At 48.7% G+C, this 21,630-nt stretch overlaps 1 protein-coding gene across 7 annotated transcripts in view; it reads left to right on the top strand.

Annotated features, from left to right (window-relative positions):
• LOC139387881 (electrogenic sodium bicarbonate cotransporter 4-like) overlaps nucleotides 1-21,397 on the top strand; it is a 35,560-nt gene extending 14,163 nt beyond the window's left edge. For 3 of the 7 annotated variants that reach the window (XM_071134208.1, XM_071134204.1, XM_071134209.1), the window contains 19 exons: nucleotides 5,720-5,877; nucleotides 5,988-6,075; nucleotides 6,314-6,468; nucleotides 6,653-6,784; nucleotides 6,991-7,165; nucleotides 7,246-7,379; nucleotides 7,484-7,664; nucleotides 7,735-7,825; nucleotides 8,550-8,608; nucleotides 8,848-9,039; nucleotides 10,082-10,195; nucleotides 10,575-10,736; nucleotides 11,843-12,021; nucleotides 12,245-12,317; nucleotides 12,407-12,475; nucleotides 12,606-12,779; nucleotides 19,174-19,344; nucleotides 19,847-19,953; nucleotides 20,205-21,397. In XM_071134208.1, coding sequence (XP_070990309.1) covers nucleotides 5,720-5,877; nucleotides 5,988-6,075; nucleotides 6,314-6,468; nucleotides 6,653-6,784; nucleotides 6,991-7,165; nucleotides 7,246-7,379; nucleotides 7,484-7,664; nucleotides 7,735-7,825; nucleotides 8,550-8,608; nucleotides 8,848-9,039; nucleotides 10,082-10,195; nucleotides 10,575-10,736; nucleotides 11,843-12,021; nucleotides 12,245-12,317; nucleotides 12,407-12,475; nucleotides 12,606-12,779; nucleotides 19,174-19,344; nucleotides 19,847-19,951 — 2,412 coding nt within the window. In that variant the 3' untranslated portion in view covers nucleotides 19,952-19,953; nucleotides 20,205-21,397. Of the gene's footprint in view, nucleotides 1-5,719; nucleotides 5,878-5,987; nucleotides 6,076-6,313; nucleotides 6,469-6,652; nucleotides 6,785-6,990; nucleotides 7,166-7,245; nucleotides 7,380-7,483; nucleotides 7,665-7,734; nucleotides 7,826-8,549; nucleotides 8,609-8,847; nucleotides 9,040-9,670; nucleotides 9,785-10,081; nucleotides 10,196-10,574; nucleotides 10,737-11,842; nucleotides 12,022-12,244; nucleotides 12,318-12,406; nucleotides 12,476-12,605; nucleotides 12,780-19,173; nucleotides 19,345-19,529; nucleotides 19,827-19,846; nucleotides 19,954-20,204 lie in introns of those variants that run through there. The other 4 variants (XM_071134205.1, XM_071134210.1, XM_071134206.1 and 1 more) reach the window with 3 other exon arrangements.
• The last annotated feature ends 233 nt before the right edge of the window (nucleotides 21,398-21,630 follow it).

The raw sequence follows: 21,630 nt of genomic DNA, 5'->3' as shown, positions 1-21,630 counted from the left end.
AAAATTACAGGCCTCTCTCATCGTTTTAAGTGGGAGAACTTGCACAATTGGTGGCTGACTAAATACCTTTTTGCCCCACTAGCAAATGCAGCATATGGCATCCATTTTTCATATGCAAATAGCACTTTTCAGTAGTGCTCAAAGCATGCCATTCCGTGAGAGCAGCATTTATTTTTCAACTCGAAGCAATGAGCCCAATCAGTCCTCCATGACAACACAATCATAAACAACAGAGTAGGGCTGGCTAATAAGTCCTTAGTTTTGGTGTTAATCTTCAGTAAAACCATATGGCTAATCTATACTTCCAAGTCATATTCTTGAAGATCAAGGCGTATTAAATGGAGTGACTGGAATTCTGACGGACTTTGGATTTTAATATAACGATATAACCCAATCATATTATTATCTGTAGTAGAAAGCAATGGGTTAGACGAAGCCTACATAACCAACCTATAAAGGAAAATGCAATATCCATTCATGGCAAGTTAGGTAAACTGATTTATCCTGGAATAGATTGGTTGTCACGCCCTGACCATAGAGAGCCCTTGTTTCTCTACGGTGTAGTAGGTCAGGGCGTGACTGGGGGTATTCTAGTTTATTATTTCTATGTGGTGTTCTAGTTTATTTTTCTATGTTGGTGATTTGTATGTTTCCCAATTAGAGTCAGCTGGTAATTGTTGTCTCTAATTGGGGATCATGTTTAGGTAGCACTTTTCCCACCTGTGTTTGTGGGATATTGTTTTGTGCATGTGCACCACGTAGTCACGTTTCGTTGTTAGTTTATTGATTTATTTGTTTTGTTCTTGCTAAGTTTCACTTTATAATAAATATGTGGAACTCAACATCCACTGTGCCTTGCTCCGTCTCTCCTCACGTATGTGACAGAATATCCCACACACCAAGGACCAAGCAGCGTGCTACAATGGGGGAAATAAGTTGGACCTGGGAAGAAATAATGGAAGGACAGGAGATCCTTCCTTGCCAGGAGTCACAGAGGACGCAAGGAGGACAGCGACGACGGCGAGATTCGTGGCCACAAAGAAAGCGCCAAAAAACAGCCTGAAAATATTTTGGGGGGGCACAAGGGGTGGTCGGTGGAGCCGAGGAGTGAACCAGAGCCAGTCTGGGAGAAGAGGGAGAAACTGGAGGAGAGTGAACGGAGAGAGTCAGAGACCGTCAGTGAGTGGATGGAGATATTGGAGGAGAAAGAACGGAGAGAGTTGTTGAGTTGGTGGAGGATGTACGACATTTGCCCTAAGGAGCGTGTTATCAGTTTAATGCTACCTGAGTCAGCTCTCCGTACTCGTCCTGAGGAGCGTGCTATCAGTCTGGTAAAATATGTGCCGGCTCCACGCACCAGGTCTCCAGTACGCCTTCCCAGCCCTGTACATCCTGTGCCAGCTCTCCAAACTCGCCTTGAGGAGCGTGTCATTGTCCAGGATATCATTTGTGCTGGCTTTACGCACCAGGTCTCCAGTGCGCCTCCACAGCCTTATGCCGGATATATATGCACCAGGTCTCCAGTGCGCCTCCACAGCCCAGTACATCCTGTGCCAGCTCCTCGCACTAGGCCTTCAGTGTGCCTTCACAGCCCAGTACATCCTGTGCCAGCTCCTCGCACCAGGTCTCCAGTGCACCTCCACAGCCCAGTACGTCCTGTGTCAGCTCCACGCACTAGGCCTTCAGTGCGCCTTCACAGCCCAGTACATCCTGTGCCAGCTCCACGCACTAGGCCTTCAGTGCGCCTTCACAGCCCAGTACATCCTGTGCCAGCTCCTCGCACTAGGCCTTCAGTGCGCCTTCACAGCCCAGTACATCCTGTGCCAGCTCCACGCACTAGGCCTTCAGTGCGCCTTCCCAGTCCGGTACATCCTGTGCCTGCTCCTCGCACTCGCCCTGAAGAGCGTGTCATCAGTCCGGTACGTCCTGTGTCTCCTCCTCGCACTTGCCCTGAAGAGCGGGTCATCAGTCCGGTGCCACCTGTGTCTCCTCCTCGCACTTGGCCTGAAGAGCGTGTCATCAGTCCGGTACGTCCTGTGTCTCCTCCTCGCACTTGCCCTGAAGAGCGTGTCATCAGTCCGGTACGTCCTGTGTCTCCTCCTCGCACTTGCCCTGAAGAGCGTGTCATCAGTCCGGTACGTCCTGTGTCTCCTCCTCGCACTTGCCCTGAAGTGTGTGTTACCAGTCCGGTACCACCTGTGCTGGCTCCACGCACTAGGCCTCCAGTGCGCCTACCCAGTCCGATACGTCCTGTGTCTCCTCATCACACTCACCCTGAAGTACGTTTCCCCAGTCAGGTACGTCCTGTGCCTGCTCCACACACTCGCCCTAAAGTGCGTGTCACCAGTCTGGTACCACCTGTGCCGGCTCCACGCATCAGGCCTCCAGTGCACCTCTCCAGTCCAGGAACGTCCTGTGCCTGCTCCACGCACTCACTCTGAAGTTTGTGTCACCAGTCCAGTGCCACCTGTACTGACTCCATGCACTAGGCCTCCAGTGTGTATTCAAAGTCCAGAGCCGCCAGCGAGGGTTCACAGTCCAGAGCCTCCGGCGAGGGTTCACAGTCCAGAGCCTCCGGCGACGGTTCACAGTCCAGAGCTTCCGGCGACGGTTCCCAGTCCAGAGCTTCCGGCGACGGTTCACAGTCCGGAACCCCCTGCGACGGTCCACAGTCCGGAACCCCCTGCGACGGTCCACAGTCCGGAACCCCCTGCGACGGTCCACAGTCCGGAACCCCCTGCGACGGTCCACAGTCCGGGAACCTCCTGCGACGGTCCACAGTCCGGGAACCTCCTGCGACGGTCCACAGTCCGGGAACCTCCTGCGACGGTACACGGACCGGAACCTGCTGCGACGGTCCACGGTCCGGAATCTCCTGCGACGGTCCACGGTCACGCCCTGACCATAGAGAGCCCTTGTTTCTCTATGGTGTAGTAGGTCAGGGCGTGACTGGGGTATTCTAGTTTATTATTTATATGTGATGTTCTAGTTTATTTTCTATGTTGGTGATTTGTATGTTTCCCAATTAGAGTCAGCTGGTAATTGTTGTCTCTAATTGGGGATCATGTTTAGGTAGCACTTTTCCCACCTGTGTTTGTGGGATATTGTTTTGTGCATGTGCACCACGTAGTCACGTTTCGTTGTTAGTTTATTGATTTATTTGTTTTGTTCTTGCTAAGTTTCACTTTATAATAAATATGTGGAACTCAACATCCGCTGCTCTATGGATTTTACATGACTGGGCAGGGGCACAGCCATGGTTGGGACTTGGAGAGCATAGGCCCACCCACTTGGGAGCCAGGCCCATCCACTGGGGAGCCAGGTCTAGCTAATCAGAAGGAGTTTTTCCCCACAAAAGGGCTTTATTACAAACAGTCCTCAGTTTCATCAGCTGTCCGGGTGGCTGGTCTCAGACGATCCAGCAGGTGAAGTGTGGAGATTCTGGGCTGGCATGGAAACATAAGGTCTGCGGTTGTGAGGCCGGTTGTACATACTGCCAAATTCTCTAAAACAACATTGGAGATGGCTTATGGTAGAGAAATTAACATTCAATTCTCTGGCAACAGCTCTGGTAGACTTGCCAATTGCAGTCAGCATGCCAATTGCACGCTCTCTCAACTTGAGACATCTGTGGCATTGTGTTGTGTGACAAAACTGCACATTTTAGAGAGGCCTTTTATTGTCCCCAGCACAAGGTGCACCTGTGTGATGATCATGCTGTTTAATCAGATTCTTGATATGACACACTTGTCAGGTGGATGGATTATCTTGGCAAAGGAAAAATGCTCACTATCACTACTAGGGATGTAAATGAATTTGCCCACACAATTTGAGAGAAATAAGCTTTTTGTGAGTATGTAAAATGAATGGGATCTTTTATTTCAGCTCATGGAACATGGGACCAACACTTTACATGTTGCATTTTATATTTATGTTCAGTATAGTAACTGTAACAGATTACATTTAGAAAGTAACCTGCCTGCCTGCCACACACACACAAACACACATCCATGTCCTCATATTCAAACTTCTGTACATGTAGGAGCTTTGACAGCCCGGCTTTAACCAGCACCTGACTAGGTCACAGAGAGAGAAAGGGGGAAGTATTCCTTGAAGTAGACTGTTATACTGAATAGGGGTATTGCTGACGTCATGTTCGAGGCAGTAAATTACGACCAGAGAACACTCTTAGCAAAAAGGATTCCAAAAGGGTTCTTCGGCAATCACTTTAACCCTTTGAATAACCCTTTTTGGGTTCCATGTAGAACCCTCTGTGAAAAGGGTTCCACCCAAAGGGGTTCTACCTGTAACCCAAAATGGTTATTCAAAGGGTTCTCAAGTGGGGACAGCTGAAGAAGCCTTTTAGGCACTAGATAGAACCTTCTTTTCTACACGTTTGTAGGTCACAGAGACCGAGAGATGGGGAGGGAGAGACGTAGAGAGAGAGAGGGGTTAGAGGTAGGGAGAGAGGTATAGCAAGAGAGAGTGAGGGGGTAGAGAGAGGGGATAGAGGTAGAGAGAGGGGGGAGAGAGATATAGAGAGAGGCAAGATAGTGAGTTGACTCTGAAAGCTACACTAAAAGATTGGCAGGTGATTTTGACCTCAGCACCAACCACTCCACTTCCACGTGCTACTGGGAGGTAGGAGCGAGGCATGTTTACTGCATTGAGAGTTGAGCTTTGTGTGATTTTTGTATCAGTAAAGTAAGCAGCAGTATTGATTGGCCAATGGAGTGTGTGTGTGTGTGTGTGTGTGTGTGTGTGTGTGTGTGTGTGTGTGTGTGTGTGTGTGTGTGTGTGTGTGTGTGTGGCAATATTGAGCTACAGTACCGTGTGTGTGTGCCTCGTGTCCTATGCATCACATGCAGTGAGTGATCAGCTATCGATTAGATATCAACACTGACATAATAATGACAGAACTTCAGCCACTCTGACGTATGACGTTACAGTAAAACATGCCTTTACATTTTAAATGCTGTTCCTACGTGCTTTATTCGTGCACTATAATAAACAGTATTTTGGCTACAAATCGCCTTCATTGGGTTATTGAAATGCCCCATAATTCAATTCGCAAAGATGATTGTACATCCGTTAAGAAAAGTCTGCCAAAACTTAAAACCGACATCAACATGAAGAAGTCAACATACAAGTGTAAGTAAAAACGAACGTGAATAAGTTATGAATTGTGCTGCTAACGCACATGACGGCACAAACACGTCTCGTAAATGTAAATGTTTTTGTTTGGTTAGCTTTTGGAAACGTTGGCTAGCGCATTCCAACTTTCCCTGACATCACACTTGTAGTTTTTGATTTACCTGATATCATCGGATGGCATTCGATGTCAGCAGATGCCTTCTCTTCTAGCCAAGATATGAAATGCAATCATAATTGACTGTAGGGCAGATAACCCACACACAATAGATACCGGTGGTTCCGTGGGACAAACGAGGGCAAGGGCGGTCCATTTTAAAATTCATTCATTCTTCCTTTGCCCTGCAAGTGTCAACTCATCATAAGTCATGATACGTCATCAGAAGTGTCCACTTAATTTGAGACCTGAGGGGAGAGCGTGTGTCTTTTACGTGTTTGGAATGCAGCCCTGGTCTCTCTTTGGTCTCTAAATACATCTCTCATGTTCCTCTGCCACCTCTCTCTCCATTTTCTGTCTCTCTCTTTCTCGACCATCCTGCTTCCTACCCCCCCCCCCCCCCCTCCCCAGATGAAAAACAAGTTCATGAAGAAGATACCTCGTGATGCAGAGGCATCCAACGTTCTGATTGGAGAAGTGGACTTCCTGGATAAACCATTTGTAGCTTTCGTACGTCTGGCCCAGGCCACCACACTGGGAGGCCTGACCGAGGTCCCCGTACCTACCAGGTGTGTGTGTGTGTGTGTGTGTGTGTGTGTGTGTGTGTGTGTGTGTGTGTGTGTGTGTGTGTGTGTGTCCTGCTGCTCTACAGCTGTGTTAACCCCGTGTCTCCTGGCAGGTTTCTGTTTGTCTTGCTGGGTCCTCATGGCAAAGGCAAGTCCTACAACGAGATTGGCCGAGCTATCGCCACGCTCATGGTGGATGACGTAAGAATGAGCAAAAAACAAAACAATGAGGGACAAACGTTTTTATTGATTGTTGTCATTTATAAAAATAAGATAAAAATATAACCTCTAGATATTGAGTGGATATGTTACCTTACGCACTCAGTCAGTATGCTACAGACAGGGCTCTGCAGTTCAACTCTGTCCTCTTTATTTTACACACACACACACACACACCATCATGTGCCGTGTATAACAGTGTGCTCTGCTGTCCTGTCAGTTGTTCAGTGACGTTGCGTATAAAGCCCGGGACAGGGACGACCTGATCGCGGGGATTGATGAGTTTCTGGATGAGGTCATCGTTCTGCCCCCAGGGGAGTGGGACCCCAAAATACGCATTGAGCCCCCCAAGAAGGTCCCCTCTGCTGACATGAGGTATAAACTGTATGTATTTAGTGACTGACTGATCAATTGAAACATTGAATTAAGTTTTGTATATTTGGATCCCTGTTAGATGTCGTATAAGCAGCAGCTATTCTTCCTGGGTTAGTTCGTCTGTTAGTTAGTCCAAACTCAACACTGAACCCCCCCCCACCCCCACCCCCACCCTACCCAAAAGGAAGTCTGTGCTGAACCTGAACGAGCTAGGCCAGGTGAACGGGACCGGGACGGCTGGGGGGCCAGGAGGAGGAGAGGATGAGGAGATGCCCATCCCCCACGAATTGGGAGAGGAACTGCAATTCACTGGCAGGTATGGGAGTGCTGGGAGGTTTACTTTCCTATAATTGTATCTCCAGACCCCCAAAGCAACATGCAGGCACTCTGGCATCACAATTGTCATTTGAAACCAATAAAAAACATTTTAAGCAGGGGCCAATAGAACTAGCCGGGGGGGTGCTTACCTGTGTCTGTGTGTGTGTGTGTGTGTGTGTGTGTGTGTGTGTGTGTGTGTCCCAGGTTCTGTGGAGGCCTGTGGCTGGACATTAAGAGGAAGGTTCCGTGGATCCTTAGTGATTTCTCCCAGGGCTTTCACATCCAGTCCATCTCTGCTGTTCTGTTCATCTACCTGGGCTGCATCACCAACGCCATCACCTTCGGAGGCCTGCTGGGAGACGCCACTGACAACTACCAGGTACACACACACACACTTACACACCAACATGCGTAAGTTACACACCGGTCTCAACTCCTCCACCTCTCTCCCTGTGGCAGGGTGTGATGGAGAGTTTCCTGGGTACAGCGTTGGCAGGTACAGTGTTCTGTCTGTTAGGAGGTCAGCCTCTCATCATTCTCAGTTCTACGGGACCCATCCTCATCTTCGAGAAACTGCTCTACGAGTTCTGCAAGTGAGCCACACACACACACACACACACACAGGCTGTATCTGTCTAATCCTTCTTTTGTGCACTTAGTTTGTTTCTTCTGACGCTGGTGCGAATGTGTGTCCCAGGTCTAACACTATAGACTACATGGAGCTGCGTCTGTGGATTGGTCTCCACTCCTGTCTGCAGTGTCTGATCCTTGTCGCCACGGACGCCAGTTACATCATCAAATATATCACCCGCTTCACCGAGGAGGGCTTCTCCAGCCTCATCTCCTTCATCTTCATCTCGGACGCCATCAAGAAGATGGTGGGTGACACACACACACACACACGCACTCACGAGGTGTCTTAACTGTTTTCGTAATGTGTTACTACAGGTGGGCTCCTTTAAGTACTACCCCATCAACCGTGTCTTCAAGCCCGACTACGTTACCACATACAGGTGTGAATGTATCGCACCTGACCAGGGTGAGCCTCTCCTCTCCCTCCTCTTCTTCTGCTGCTGTCTCTCCTCCTCATCTCATTCCTTCCGCTTCTCCCGTTCCTCCTCCGGCCACTCCTCCTGTTTCTCCTCCGTGTCCTCCTCCTCTCCTTAATTGGGTGCTTCACTAGAACTGACCAGTGAAGTGCAGTATTGCCATCTGCAGGGCAGTTTAGGGAGTTCACATCCCATTCTTACTCGAGGCGTATCCCCTCGTTTGGGGGATGTGTATACTATAATAATAATGCTTTGGGGAGGGTGCTTATATTTGTCTGCTACACACAAGTGTGTAATGAAAATATGTTTTTTTTTTGTTAGCATATTCCAACTCCCCCTGAGACACCCGCAGGGAGTGAGGTCATGGCCAGGGTCTCCATTGTATAGAGCCTCTGGAGCACAGAAACAGATTTTTGTTCACCTTGTCGGCTCCGGTATTTGAACCAGCCACCTTTCGGTTACTGGCCCAACACTCTTACCTCGAGTCTACCTGCCATCCCCTTGTACTGTCTGTATTCGCCCTCTCAACTACTGTAACTGATGCGTGTGCTGTCTGTTTCTGCTTCTCTCGCTCTCTTTCTCTGGCTGCTATCTGAGTGAGTATACTGCTACATCATGCTACAAATCGGTCATGTTCCCATATAACTGGCATGGTGTAATCTAGCTGGGGCACCTGACTTCTCTCTGTATCTCTCTCTCTCTCTCTCTCTGCAGCTGCTGCGATGGCTTTTAACGTTTCAGTTCCACTCGCGGACGATAATATGACTGATTTGGTAAGTGGCTCGGGAGCTAACGGGGACTCATTCACTCATCTGTTTCTCAGATGGTTGAGTCCATGGGGGACAGTCTGCCTGTGGCCAAAAAATAGACTGTAGGACGTAACATAGTCACAGGACTAGCAGCACTGTGCTGCCTGTCCACGTTCGTTTCTGCACTACTCTGTATTCTCTCTCTCTCTCTCTCTCTCTGTGTCTCTCTGTCTCTCTGTGTCTCTGTCTCTCTGTGTGTGTAGTATAACATAACAGGTCTGGACTGGAGTCAGCTGAGTAAGAAGGAGTGTGTGAAGTATGGCGGCGCCCTGCTGGGGAACGCGTGTAAGTACGTCCCAGACCTGGCCCTCATATCTTTTATCCTGTTCTTCGGCACCTACTCCATGACCGTCTCCCTCAAGAAGTTCAAGACTAGCCGCTACTTCCCCACCAAGGTGAGAGACACTCTGGGACATAGAATGTGAGACATTTGATGCAGGGGATCTTTGTTTGGTGTTTATTACATATTGCGTGATGGGTAGGTCACGTAAACTCAACCTCTTCCCTTGACGGTCAACTCTCCCCACTTTACCCCTCTCCTTCTCGCCCCCCCCCCCCCCCCCCCCCCCCCCCCCGATCGTCCCCCAACCCCCCCGATCGTCCCCCACCCCCCGATCGTCCCCAACCCCCCCGATCGTCCCCCACCCCCCGATCGTCCCCCAACCCCCCCGATCGTCCCCCACCCCCCGATCGTCCCCCACCCCCCGATCGTCCCCCACCCCCCGATCGTCCCCCACCCCCCGATCGTCCCCCACCCCCCGATCGTCCCACCCCCCCGATCGTCCCCCACCCTCCGATCGTCCCCCAACCCCCCCGATCGTCCCCCACCCTTCGATCGTCCCCCACCCCCCGATCGTCCCCCACCCCCCGATCGTCCCCCCCCCCCCGATCGTCCCCCAACCCCCCCGATCGTCCCCCAACCCCCCCGATCGTCCCCCAACCCCCCCCGATCGTCCCCCACCCCCCGATCGTCCCCCACCCTGTCCTTTCCTGACCACGTCCATCCTCTTCCTGCCTGTGCTCCAGTACCGTTCCCTGGTTGGTGATTTCTCCATCATCATCTCCATCCTGGTGTTCTGTGGGATAGACTACCTGTTAGGCCTGGACACGCCCAAACTGCACGTGCCCACTGAAGTCAAGGTTCCTCTCCTCCCCTCATCTCTTGCTCTGTCACTCCCTCTCTTCCGCTCGTTCTCTCCTTCTCGATCTCTTCCTTCTTCCTGAAATCATTCGGGGATAAAAAGTTTTAAATGAATGATTTTGAGACATTAACATACTGACACTCACACTTCTCTTTTATTTTCATCCCTCTCTCCTGTCGGTGTATTTGTTTTGTACGTCTGTCTTTTTTCCTCCATCTCTTCCGCCCCTCTTTTTGTCTGTCTGCTTGTTTATCTGTGTGTGTGTGCGTGTGTGTGTGTGTGTGGGTGGGCCTAGCTGAGGAAACTGATCAGTGATTTCTCCATCTTCATGTCAATCATGACGTTTGTGGGTCTGGATATGCTTGTAGGGCTGGACACGCCCAAATTAATTGTACCCACAGAGTTTCAGGTATTTCTGACCCTTAACCCAATGTGTCTGTGTATGAGTTGCATGCATTTTCAGTGTGATTCAATATGTTTGATTTTGGTGTATGAGTTGCATGTGTCTTTTTGTTGGATTTAGTGATGCATGTAAACTGCATGGTGTGTGTGTGTGTGTGTGTGTGTGTGTGTGTGTGTGTGTGTGTGTGTGTGTGTGTGTGTGTGTGTGTGTGTGTGTGTGTGTGTGTGTGTGTGTGTGTGTGTGTGTGTGTGTGTGTGTGTGTGTGTGTGTTCAGCACCATACAGGACTCACTTGAAAAAAAGACCTGGGCCTCAAAGTAACTCAGCATTCAACCTCAACCTGTGTGAATAAAGGCTACATAAATATGTGTGTGTGTGTGTTGTAGCCGACGCGTCCAGACCGTGGCTGGGTGGTGATGCCGTTTGGTAAGAACCCGTGGTGGGTGTATGTGGTCAGCGCCGTCCCTGCTCTCCTGGTCACCATCCTCATCTTCATGGACCAACAGATCAGCGCCGTCATCGTCAACCGCAAAGAGAACAAACTCAAGGTACAGTGTGGCCGCAATGACAACACAACTGCAACCATGAACACACTTACTTACTTAGGCTTGTCTCTCCCAAGGGAGCGTAGCCCGTCGGCGAATCCTCTCCATCACACTCTGTTCGTGGCTGTTTTCTCCCCCCAAAAATAGGAACATAAATATAAATGCAACATAAACACGGCCATTCAATAACCATGAAATACAACCATGAACACAACAGCAACACAATAACTCTTGAATGCTACCTCTCCCCTCCCTTTCTCTCCGCTCCCCATCCCCCTCCTTCTCTCTCCCCTCCTTCTCTCTCCCCCTCCTTCTCTCTCCCCTCCTTCTCTCTCCACCTCCTTATCTCTCCCCCTCCTTCTCTCTCCCGCTTCTTTTCCCTCCCCTCCTTCTCTCTCCCCCTCCTTCTCTCTCCCGCTTCTTCTCTCTCCCCCTCCTTCTCTCTCCCCTCCTTCTCTCTCCCGCTTCTTCTCCCTCCCCTCCTTCTCTCTCCCCTCCTTATCTCTCCCCTCCTTCTCTCTCCCCTCCTTCTCCCTCCCCTCCTTCTCTCTCCCCTCCTTCTCTCTCCCCCTCTTTTCTCTCCCCCTCCTTCTCTCTCCCCTCCTTCTCTCTCCCCCTCCTTCTCTCTCCCGCTTCTTCTCCCTCCCCTCCCTCTCACTCACTCCCCTCCCTCCCTCTCACTTTCTCCCTCCCTCTCTCTCCCCTCCCTCCCTCTCTCTCCCCTCCTCCTCCTCATTCTCCCTCTCCTCCTTCTCCCTCCCCTCCTTCACCTTTCCCTCTTTATCCCTCCCGTCCTTCTCCTCCTTATCCCTCCTGTCTTTCTCCCCTCCTTCTTCCTCCCACTCCTTCTCCCACTTCTCACTCCCCTCCTTTTTCTCTCTCCCCCTCCTTCTTCTCTCTCCTCCCTTCCTCGCTCCCCTCCTTCTCTCTCTGCTCTCCTCCTCTCTCCGCTCCCCTCCTTCTCTCTCCGCTCCCCTCCTTCTCTCTCCACTCCCCTCCTTCTCTCTCCGCTGCCCTCCTTCCCTCTCCTCCTTCGCCCTCCCCTCCTTCTCTCTCCGCTCCCCATTTCCCTCCCCTCCTTCTCCCTCCCCTCCTTCTTCCTCTAACAGAAAGGTTGTGGGTACCATCTGGACCTGTTCTGGGTGGGTATTCTGATGGCAGTGTGTTCCTTCCTGGGCCTGCCCTGGTACGTGGCTGCAACTGTCATCTCCATCGCCCACATCGACTCTCTGAAGATGGAGAGTGAGTCCAGCGCCCCAGGAGAGCAGCCCCAGTTCCTGGGAGTCAGGTAGGGAGGGATACAGGGTTTGTATGAGTGAGGAGAGATATAGTGGGTGTGGGTGACAGGGTGAGTGTGTTAGAGGTTGACGGTGATGTTTGTTCTAACTGTGTGTGTGTGTGTGTGTGTGTGTGTGTGTGTGTGTGTGTGTGTGTGTGTGTGTGTGTGTGTGTGTGTGTGTGTGTGTGTGTGTGTGTGTGTGTGTGTGTGTGTGTGTGTGTGTGTTTTACAGGGAGCAGAGGTTGACGGGTATTCTGGTGTTTGTCTTAACTGGAGTTTCCATCTTCCTAGCTCCTGTCCTTCAGGTGAGTCAGTGAGAGAATGGGCCTCCACATTACAAAGTGGGTGGTGTTATGGAGGATTGTGTTAACCTGTATATTGTGTTTCCCCCCAGTACATCCCCATGCCTGTTCTCTACGGTGTCTTCCTCTACATGGGAGTAGCCTCACTTGCAGGAATACAGGTACATTTGTGTGTGTGTATGTGCACTCGTATGCGTGTCTGTCTGTGTGTGTATGTATGTATGTATATGTCTGCACGCACACACGCGTTTATGTGTGTGTGTACTCACCCACCTCCTCTCTCCCTCCTAGTTCTGGGAGCGTATCAAGCTGTATCTGATGCCAGCCAAGCACCAGCCAGACTTCTCCTTCCTGCGTCACGTTCCTCTGAGGAGAGTCCATCTCTTCACCCTGGTCCAGATTATCTGTCTGGCTGTCCTCTGGACCCTCAAGTCTACCGTAGCGGCCATCATCTTCCCTGTCATGGTGATCGCTCTGTGTGTGTGTCTGCGTTGGAGGGGTAGTGTCGTGGAAGTGCAATACCAGCGACAACCTGAAGTCAATATTAAATGAGTAATTCTTTATTATCAGCAAGCTGGATAATACTGAATGCAGCATAGCACACGTCGGCCGGGAGAGTCCCATTAGTTCTCCAATATACTGCTTACACAGACAGGTCATATTTGCATGATTTACATGATTCATTATTCATAACAAATTCATCATTAACGTTTGATTCATGCATGCGACCGACCAATACCTCACGAGGCTTCTTCTCTCCAAGCTGAGACCTTGAAACTGAGATATCCCTTGGTTCTGGGCGTACTGCCAAATTGCTTAGACTGATAGTGAAGATTCCTCCCAGGCACGATCAATCAGTCACTTGCATGAACCCAGTCAAATTGGTTATTAGAAACAAACATAAAATGTTCCTTCACACTCCTCTCCTTGGCAATCAGTAATTAGTACCGGGAGGTGTGCTCTTCACCTCTACAAGGCAATTAGTGTTAGTACTTCAGTCTACCCTGTTTTCTCAGCGGCGGTCTCATCGCCAAACTAAGACCGCCACTGAAACAAAGGCGCTTCGAACGAGTTGTTCGGCCGAGGTGTTTGAGGAAGGAAAGAGAGGAAGACTCCACACCACTCTCTCATTGGACTATCTTACCTAGTTATTTTCAGATGATTTCATTTTGCTCTTATGTAGTTTTGGCAACTATGTGTGTGTGTTTCTATACATGTTCCCTCCTCTCCCTGTAGGCTTTACAGACCTTTTAATTTAGTGTACCCTGCGCACACAACCCATGTGAAATTCCTGGTCTTTGGAACTGCCGATCTGTGGTCAAGACCGCTGAGTACATCTCAGTAGATCACACCAGAGAAAGCGGCTACTCCAGCCGCTCTCTCTTCATCTGACTGCGTTCTCTCTCATAGTCCGAGAGCATCTGGTCGTGGTGGTGGTGGCCACGGGCTACGAATTCCTCCTAAGTGGAGATTTTCTCTTTTCTCCCGCACACCTGTCCATCTCCTCCTTTAACTTCCATGCTGTCACTTGCTATCTATCACCCACCAGGTCCCCTAAGAGTTCCTCAATGAGCTCGGTGAGCTCATTTCCTGACGATGGCTCACTGCTCTTCGTACTCGGCGACTTCAAACTCCCTACGTCTGCCTTCAATTAATTTCTCTCTAACTCTTTCTTCCCTCTCCTTGCCGCTTTTGACCTGACCCGTTCCCAGTCTCTTCCCACTCACAAGGCAGGCAATAGGCTTGACCTCATCTTTAATGTAGGCTGTTCGCCTATTAATCTCACTGCAACCCCCCCCCCCTCCCCCTCCAAGTCGCTGATCACTACTGTGTTTCCTTTTCTGTCTCCGTCTCCTCCAACAGCCACTCAGCCCCTACCCAGACGGTCATGCGCGGTCGCAGTCTTCACTCCCTCTCTCCCACTATTCTCATCCTATTATCTCTCACTTCTGCTTAATCCTTCTCCCCCCTCTGTATCCGAATTCTGCCTCTTCAATCCTACTCTCCTCCCTTTCCACATCCTATGACTTGCTCTGTCCCCCTTTTCTCCCGGCCGGCTCCGGCCTTCCTCCGAGTGACTCATTGCAAGCTTAAAGAAGAGGGCTGCGGGAAGCTGAGCGAAAATGGAGGGAAACTAAACTTCCGGAGGACCTATCATCCTTTCACTTCCTCATCTCTACCTTCTCGTCCTCTGTATCTGCTGCTAAAACCACTTTCTGTCACTCTAACCCTAGGAAACTCTTTTCGACTTTCTCCTTAATCCCCCCCCCCCCTCTCCGCAGACAACTTAGTCAACCACTTTGAAAAGAAGGTTAGCGACATCCCTCATTCACTCAGCCTACAGAATCCATTGGTCCCACTCACACAAAACTACCCTACGCCTTTCTCCCCTCTCTCTTCAGATAAAATCTTGCAACTACTGAGGTCCGGCCACCCAACAACCTGCCCGCTTGACCCCATCCCTTCCTCCCTTCTCCAGACCATCTCTGGAGACCTCCCATTTCTCACTGCCCTCATCAACTCCTCCCTGACCATCCCCTCTGACTTCAAACTGGCCAGAGTCGCTCCCCTCCTCAAGAAATCAACACTCGGTCCCTCTGACATAAAAAAAAATACAGACCAGTACCCCTTCGTTCTTTCATTTTCAAAACACTTGAGCATGCTGTCTCTAACCAACACTCTCGCTATCTCTCAAAAGGATCTTCTTGACCCTAACCCGTCAGGTTTCAAGACGGTTCACTCAACTAAGACTGCTCCTCTCTGTGTCACAGAGGTTCTCCGCACTGCCAACGCTGACTCTCTCTCCTCTGTCCTCATCCTCCGAGATGTATCCACTGCCTTCAAAACAGTGAACCATTAGATCCTCCTCTCCACCCTCTCAGGGATGGGCATCTCAGGCTTTTCACACTCTTGAATTGCATCCTACCTGGCACGCCGCTCCTACCAATTGGCGACAAGCATCTCTGTGTGCCTGGCAGATATCTCAGATTGGATGTCGGCCCACCACCTCAGGCTCAACCTCGAAAAGACGGAGCTGCCTTTCCTCCCGGGGTAGGGCTGCCCACTCCCAAGACCTCTCCATCATAGTTGACAATTCCACAATGTCCCCCTGCCAGAGTGCAAAGAACATTGGCGTGACCCTGGAAAACACCATGCTGTTCTTTGCCAACATCAAAACAGTGACTCACTAACGCAGGTTCATGCTCTACAATATCCGTAGCATACGGCCCTGCCTCACACAGGAAGCGGCGCAGGTTCTAATCGAGGCACTTGTCATCTCCCGTCGGGACTACAACTCGCTGTTGGCTCGGCTCCCCACTTGTGCCATCAAACCCCTGCAACGTATTCAGAATGCTGCAGCCCGCCTGGTGTTCAACCTTCCCAAAATTCTCATCCTGCTCCTCCGCACACTCCACTAGCTTTCAGTCGAAACTAACATCCACTACAAGACCATGATACTTGCCTATGGCGCAGCAGGAGGAACAGCCCCTCCCTACCTTCAGGCTATGCTCAAACGCTACACCCCAAACCCCAGAACTATGTTCTGTCACCTCTGGTCTCTTGGCCCTCCCACTCCTACGAGAGGGCAGCTCCCACTCAGCCCAGTCCACGCTCTTTTCTGTCCTGGCACCCTAATAGTGGAACCAGCTAGGACAGCAGAGTCAAATCAAATCAAATTTGATTTGTCACATACACATGGTTAGCAGATGTTAATGTGAGTGTGGCGAAATGCTTGTGCTTCTAGTTCCGACCATGCTGCAATATCTAACAAGTAATCTAACCTAACAATTTCACAACTACCTTATACACACACAAGTGTAAAGGAATGAATACGAATATGTACATAAAAATATATGAATGAGTGATGGCCAAACGGCATAGGCAAGATGCAGTAGATGGTATAGAGTACAGTATATACATATATGAGATGAGCAATGTAGGGTAAAAAAAACATTATAGAAAGTGGCATAGTTTAAAGTGGCTAGTGTTACATTTATTACATCAATTTTTCCATTATTAAAGTGGCTAGAGTTGAGTCAGTATGTTGGCAGCAGCCACTCAATGTTAGTGATGGCTGTTTAACAGTCTGATGGCCTTGAGATAGAAGCTGTTTTTCAGTCTCTCGGTCCACGCTTTGATGCACCTGTACTGACTTCGCCTTCTGGATGATAGCGGGGTGAACAGGCAGTGGCTCGGGTGGTTGTTGTCCTTGATAATCTTTTTGACCTTCCTGTGACATCGGGTGGTGTAGGTGTCCTGGAGGGCAGGTAGTTTGCCCCCGGTGATGCGTTGTGCAGACCTCACTACCCTCTGGAGAGCCTTACGGTTATGGGCGTGTGGGAACAGCAGACTGGGATCAGGATTGATTGAATATGTCCGTAAACACACCAGCCAGCTTGTCTGTGCATGCTCTGAGTACGCGGCCGGGGATGCCATCTGGGCCTGCAGCCTTGCGAGGGTTAACACGTTTAACCTCTCTGGGATATGTGGGAGGGTAGCGTCCCACCTCGCCAACTACCAGTGAAAGTGCAGTGCGCCAAATTCAAAACAACAAAAATCTCATAATTAAAATTCCTCAAGCATACAAGTGTTTTGCACCATTTTAAAGATACACTGTGGCTGGATTAATGAGAATTGTATGATTTCAAAAAGGCTTTACAGCGAAAGCACCACAAATAATTATGTTAGGTCACCACCAAGTCACAGAAAAACACAGCCATTTTTCCAGCCAAAGAGAGTCACAAAAAGCACAAATGGAGATAAAATTAATCACTAACCTTTGATGATCTTCATCAGATGACACTCATAGGACTTCATGTTACACAATACATGTATGTTTTGTTCGCTAAAGTGCATATTTATATAAAAAAATCTCATTTTACATTGCCGCGTTACGTTCAGTAGTTCTAAAACATGCGGTGATTGTGCAGAGAGCCACATTAATTTACAGAAACACTCATCATAAATGTTGATGAAAATACAAGTGTTATACATGGAATTAGAGATATGGATATGTGGGAAGCTAGCGTCCCACCTGACCTAAAGCCAGGGAAAATGCAGAGCGCCAAATTCAAATAAATTGCGAAAAATCAAACTTTCATTAAATCACACATGCAAGATAGCAAATTAAAGGTACACTTGTTGTGAATCCAGCCAACATGGCAGATTTCAAAAAGGCTTTTCGGCGAAAGCAAACGATGCTATTATCTGAGGATAGCACCTCCGTAAACAAAGAGAGAAAATTATATTTCAACCCTGCAGGCATGACACAAAACGCAGAAATAAAAATATAATTCATACCTTACCTTTGATGAGCTTCTTTTGTTGGCACTCCAATATGTCCCATAAACATCACAAATGGTCCTTTTGTTCGATGAATTCCGTCAATATATATCCAAAATGTCCATTTATTTGGCGTGTTTGATCCAGAAAAACACTGATTCCAACTTGCCCAATGTGACTACAAAATATCTCAAAAGTTACCTGTAAACTTTGCCAACTGTAGCTATCTTTCTTGTCACACGCCTCTATCTAACAGTACACTTCAAGTGACCCTCGTTCAAGATGTCCATACTTCTTCGTTACACAAAGGAAAAACCTCAATCAATTTCTAAAGACTGTTGACATCCAGTGGAAGCGATAGGAACTGCAAGAAGGTCCCTTAGGCATCTGGATTCCCAATGAAAACCCATTGAAAAGAGAGTGACCTCAAAAAAAAATCTGAATGGTTTGTCCTAGGGGTTTCGCCTGCTAAATAACGCGTGTTCACTGAGCTGAGCCTCCCCTCTCATTCGCCCCCACTTCACAGTAGAAGCCTCAAACAAAGTTCTAAAGACTGTTGACGTCTAGTGGAAGCCTTGGGAATTGCAATATGACCCAATTTACACTGTATATTGGAATGGCAAAGAGTTGAAAAACTACAAACTTCAGAATTCCCACTTCCTGGTTGAATTTTTCTCAGGTTTTCGCCTGCCATATAAGTTATGTTATACTCACAGACATCATTCAAACAGTTTTAGAAACTTCAGAGTGTTTTCTATCCAATACTACTAATAATATACATATATTCGCATTTGGGACAGAGTAGCAGGCAGTTTACTCTGGGCACCTTATTCATCCAAGCTACTCAATACTGCCCCCCTTTCACCAAGAAGTTAAATGTTTTACTCACGTTGGCTACAGTGTAGGAGAGCCTGCAGGTTTTGGTAGCGGGCTGTAGCACTGTATTGTCCTCAAAGCGAGCAAAGAAGTTGTTTAGTCTGTCTGGGAGCAAGACATCCTGGTCTGCAACGGGGCTGGTTTTTCTTTTGTAGTCTGTGATTAACTGTAAGACCCTGACACATACCTCTCGTGTCTGAGCCATTGAATTGCGAATCCACTTTGTCTCTAGACTGACGCTTAGCTTGTTTGATTGCCTTGCAGAGGGATAGCTACACTGTTTGTATTCGGTCATGTTTCCGGTCACCTTGCCCTGATTAAAAGCAGTGGTCCCTGCCCATCTTCCGAAAACATCCAAAACCCTGCTTCTACAAAGAGTATCTTAAATAATCCCACAGCATCCTCCCCCTTCGCATCCCCTTCTCACGCCAGACCACGACGCCCCCCCCCCACCCCCCCCAAAAAAAATAACCCACATGCACTTGACTTTTTCCCCGTTTACTAGCTGACTTTTCTGATAGCTACTTTATTGTACTAACTATGACTGTGATACAATATGTGGTTGTCCCACCTAGCTATCTTAAGATGAATGGGCTGGGCTGGGCTGAAGCGCGTTTGGTTATACCTTCTTTCCTATTGGAAATGTGAGCCGGTGCATGGGTTGATGGGGATACGTACCCTTTTTTTTCTCGATGTGTAGATCCTGGGTCTGATGGTGGTGCGTAAGATGATGGACCTGATGTTCTCTCAACACGACCTGGCCTGGCTGGACGACATCCTGCCGGAGAAAGACAAGAAGAAGGAGAAGGATGGGAAGAAAAAGAAAGACCACAAAAGGACCAAAGTAGCAGAGCCGGAGAGCGACGAGGAGGTGAGAGACGAGGACTAGCAGACACACACACACACAGTGCCAGAATGGCAGTGGGAGTAGGATGTAATGGCGGTGTGGTGTGTAGGAGTGGCTCCATCTGTTTTGTTGAGTGTTTTATATTGATGTGTGTTGTTCCTCGGATTGTTATCTCTGACTAATACCTTTCTCTTTTCTCTGTCCCACAGTGTTGCTGAAAAGGCACTGTATAACACTTACTATTGCCTGTTTGTCTGCCTCGATGTTGGTTGGTCTGTCTTTGTGTGTGTGGGTGTGTCTTGATGTCTTTCTCCCTCACACTTTTACCTGCATGGTTCAATCCTGTCTTTGTAGTAGAATCGGTCCGTTTTGCTTAGATTTAAGCATGCAATGTGTGTGTGAGCGTGTGCTTGGATGTGTGTGTGTGTATTTGGGGCATCATCCCTCACGTCTCTGTTAAGCCACTCCTCTATCAGTTCCTCCTGCATGCTGATAGTTTCCCCCCTGTTTCCCCCCTCTGCCACAGCCCAAGAGTCCCCTCCCTCCTCCAGTGAAGATACCCATGGACACCATAGATCTGCCTTCAGCACCTGACCCCTCTGTAACCCCACCCACCCAGCCCCCCGTCTGACTGTGAGTAAAACCTCTCTTTTGAGGGACCCAATGAATGTGGACTGTTGTATGTATTACTGTGATGTCATTATTGTGCGACAGATAGAGCACATAATACTGTGATGTTACTGATGTATGTTATGAGACACTGAAGGTTTTATATATATTTTTGTCCCCCCTCACCAATTCTTACCTCTGCCATTCAACCCTGTGTGTGTGTGTGTGTGTGTGTGTGTGTGTGTGTGTGTGTGTGTGTGTGTGTGTGTGTACAGGAGAAGAATGTTTACACTAGTGTAAATCCAGATGAAAGTCACCGGAAGCATCTCCCCCGGCCCTGACGCACACACCGACTGGGGACTACACTGCCAGAATGTCCACACCTATGACTACTGACACACACACATGTAAAAACACACACGCACGCATACATCCACTTACTACTTGCCAGCTAGACTACTGACAACTACTGTATAATCCCACGCACAGCTAATAACTATTAGCAAACATCCATTTATTATTAGCATTCTTTACCACTGTTTTTACTTAAAAAATAAAAAACGTAATACACATTGAATTTCATATAAATGTATACAAATATTCTATAAAATGTAGATATGATGTGATATTTAACATGTAAACATATGTCTATTACATTCAGCTGGATAGTAGTTAGTTATTACACTTTTAAACATTGTACAAATCACAGTACGGTCTGGGAGACATACCCAGACACATGAATCCCACGCCGCTCGGAACCATAAGTTTACTGTCCGAGGCTGTTGGAGCATAGATCTCGGTGTGTGGACTGAGGTTTCTTTTCCCTCAACATATTCTCTGATCTCCAGCGCCTGCTTAAAACCACTGGATGCTGTGTGTGTTTTTTCCTGCGCTATCCTTTGGCCCTACTGTAGTTTGTGAGGGCCGACTGACAGTCGTTTAGATACCAGAGCCCATGCACCTGAAACCAATGCAGAAGTAGTTTTTTGTGTGTGTTTGTTTTGATGATATCTCCCGTGTGTAATTTATTCACTGTGTGCCATGTGGTTTGTAGCAGGAACCTCTTGTACTAATGTAACGACGACTCTGAAGGCACAGTTAGCAAAGGAAGGGCTATAATGTGACGGAAACCCAATATTATAATGCAGTGTTATTCTGCAAATTGACCACAAGAAGCCATCAGATTGCTATCAATTTGCATGCCCCAAGACCACTGTCTTTTTCCACTGGCACTGACTTTGCCAATAAATACTTTGTTGAGGGAAAATGTACTTGATACCATTGTGATGTGTTGTTGTCTCACCTACAGTAGTTATCTTAAGATGAACAAACTAAGTGTGAAACTATGTTTGTGCGTGCTCGTGAGACTGTGATTGTGTGAGCTCACGAGGGTGAGAGCGTGTGTGTGTGTGTGTGTGTGTGTAACCTGGGCTTGTTGCACCTGAATGTGCCTCCCTCAGAGTCCCTCTGCACCCCCCCCCCCCCCCCCCCCCCCTCACCAGCTGAATCCCAGGTGAGCCTTACCTACGGATCCTCATCACGCCCTCCTGTTTCCCCGTTCGCCATCCAGGTAAAGTCCGAGGAGACTGTCCTCTATTCAAGGTGTCACAACCTTTACCCCCGCATTAACCTCTGTCCTCCAAATGGATGCTATCTGACCTCTAAGACTCAACGAGGCCCGCAACAATACAAACACTCACA

Source organism: Oncorhynchus clarkii, chromosome 29, assembly GCF_045791955.1.
Source record: "Oncorhynchus clarkii lewisi isolate Uvic-CL-2024 chromosome 29, UVic_Ocla_1.0, whole genome shotgun sequence".
Taxonomy (NCBI): domain Eukaryota; kingdom Metazoa; phylum Chordata; class Actinopteri; order Salmoniformes; family Salmonidae; genus Oncorhynchus; species Oncorhynchus clarkii.
Note: the sequence above shows the minus strand (reverse complement) of the source record. Positions and strands in the feature narration are given on the sequence as shown.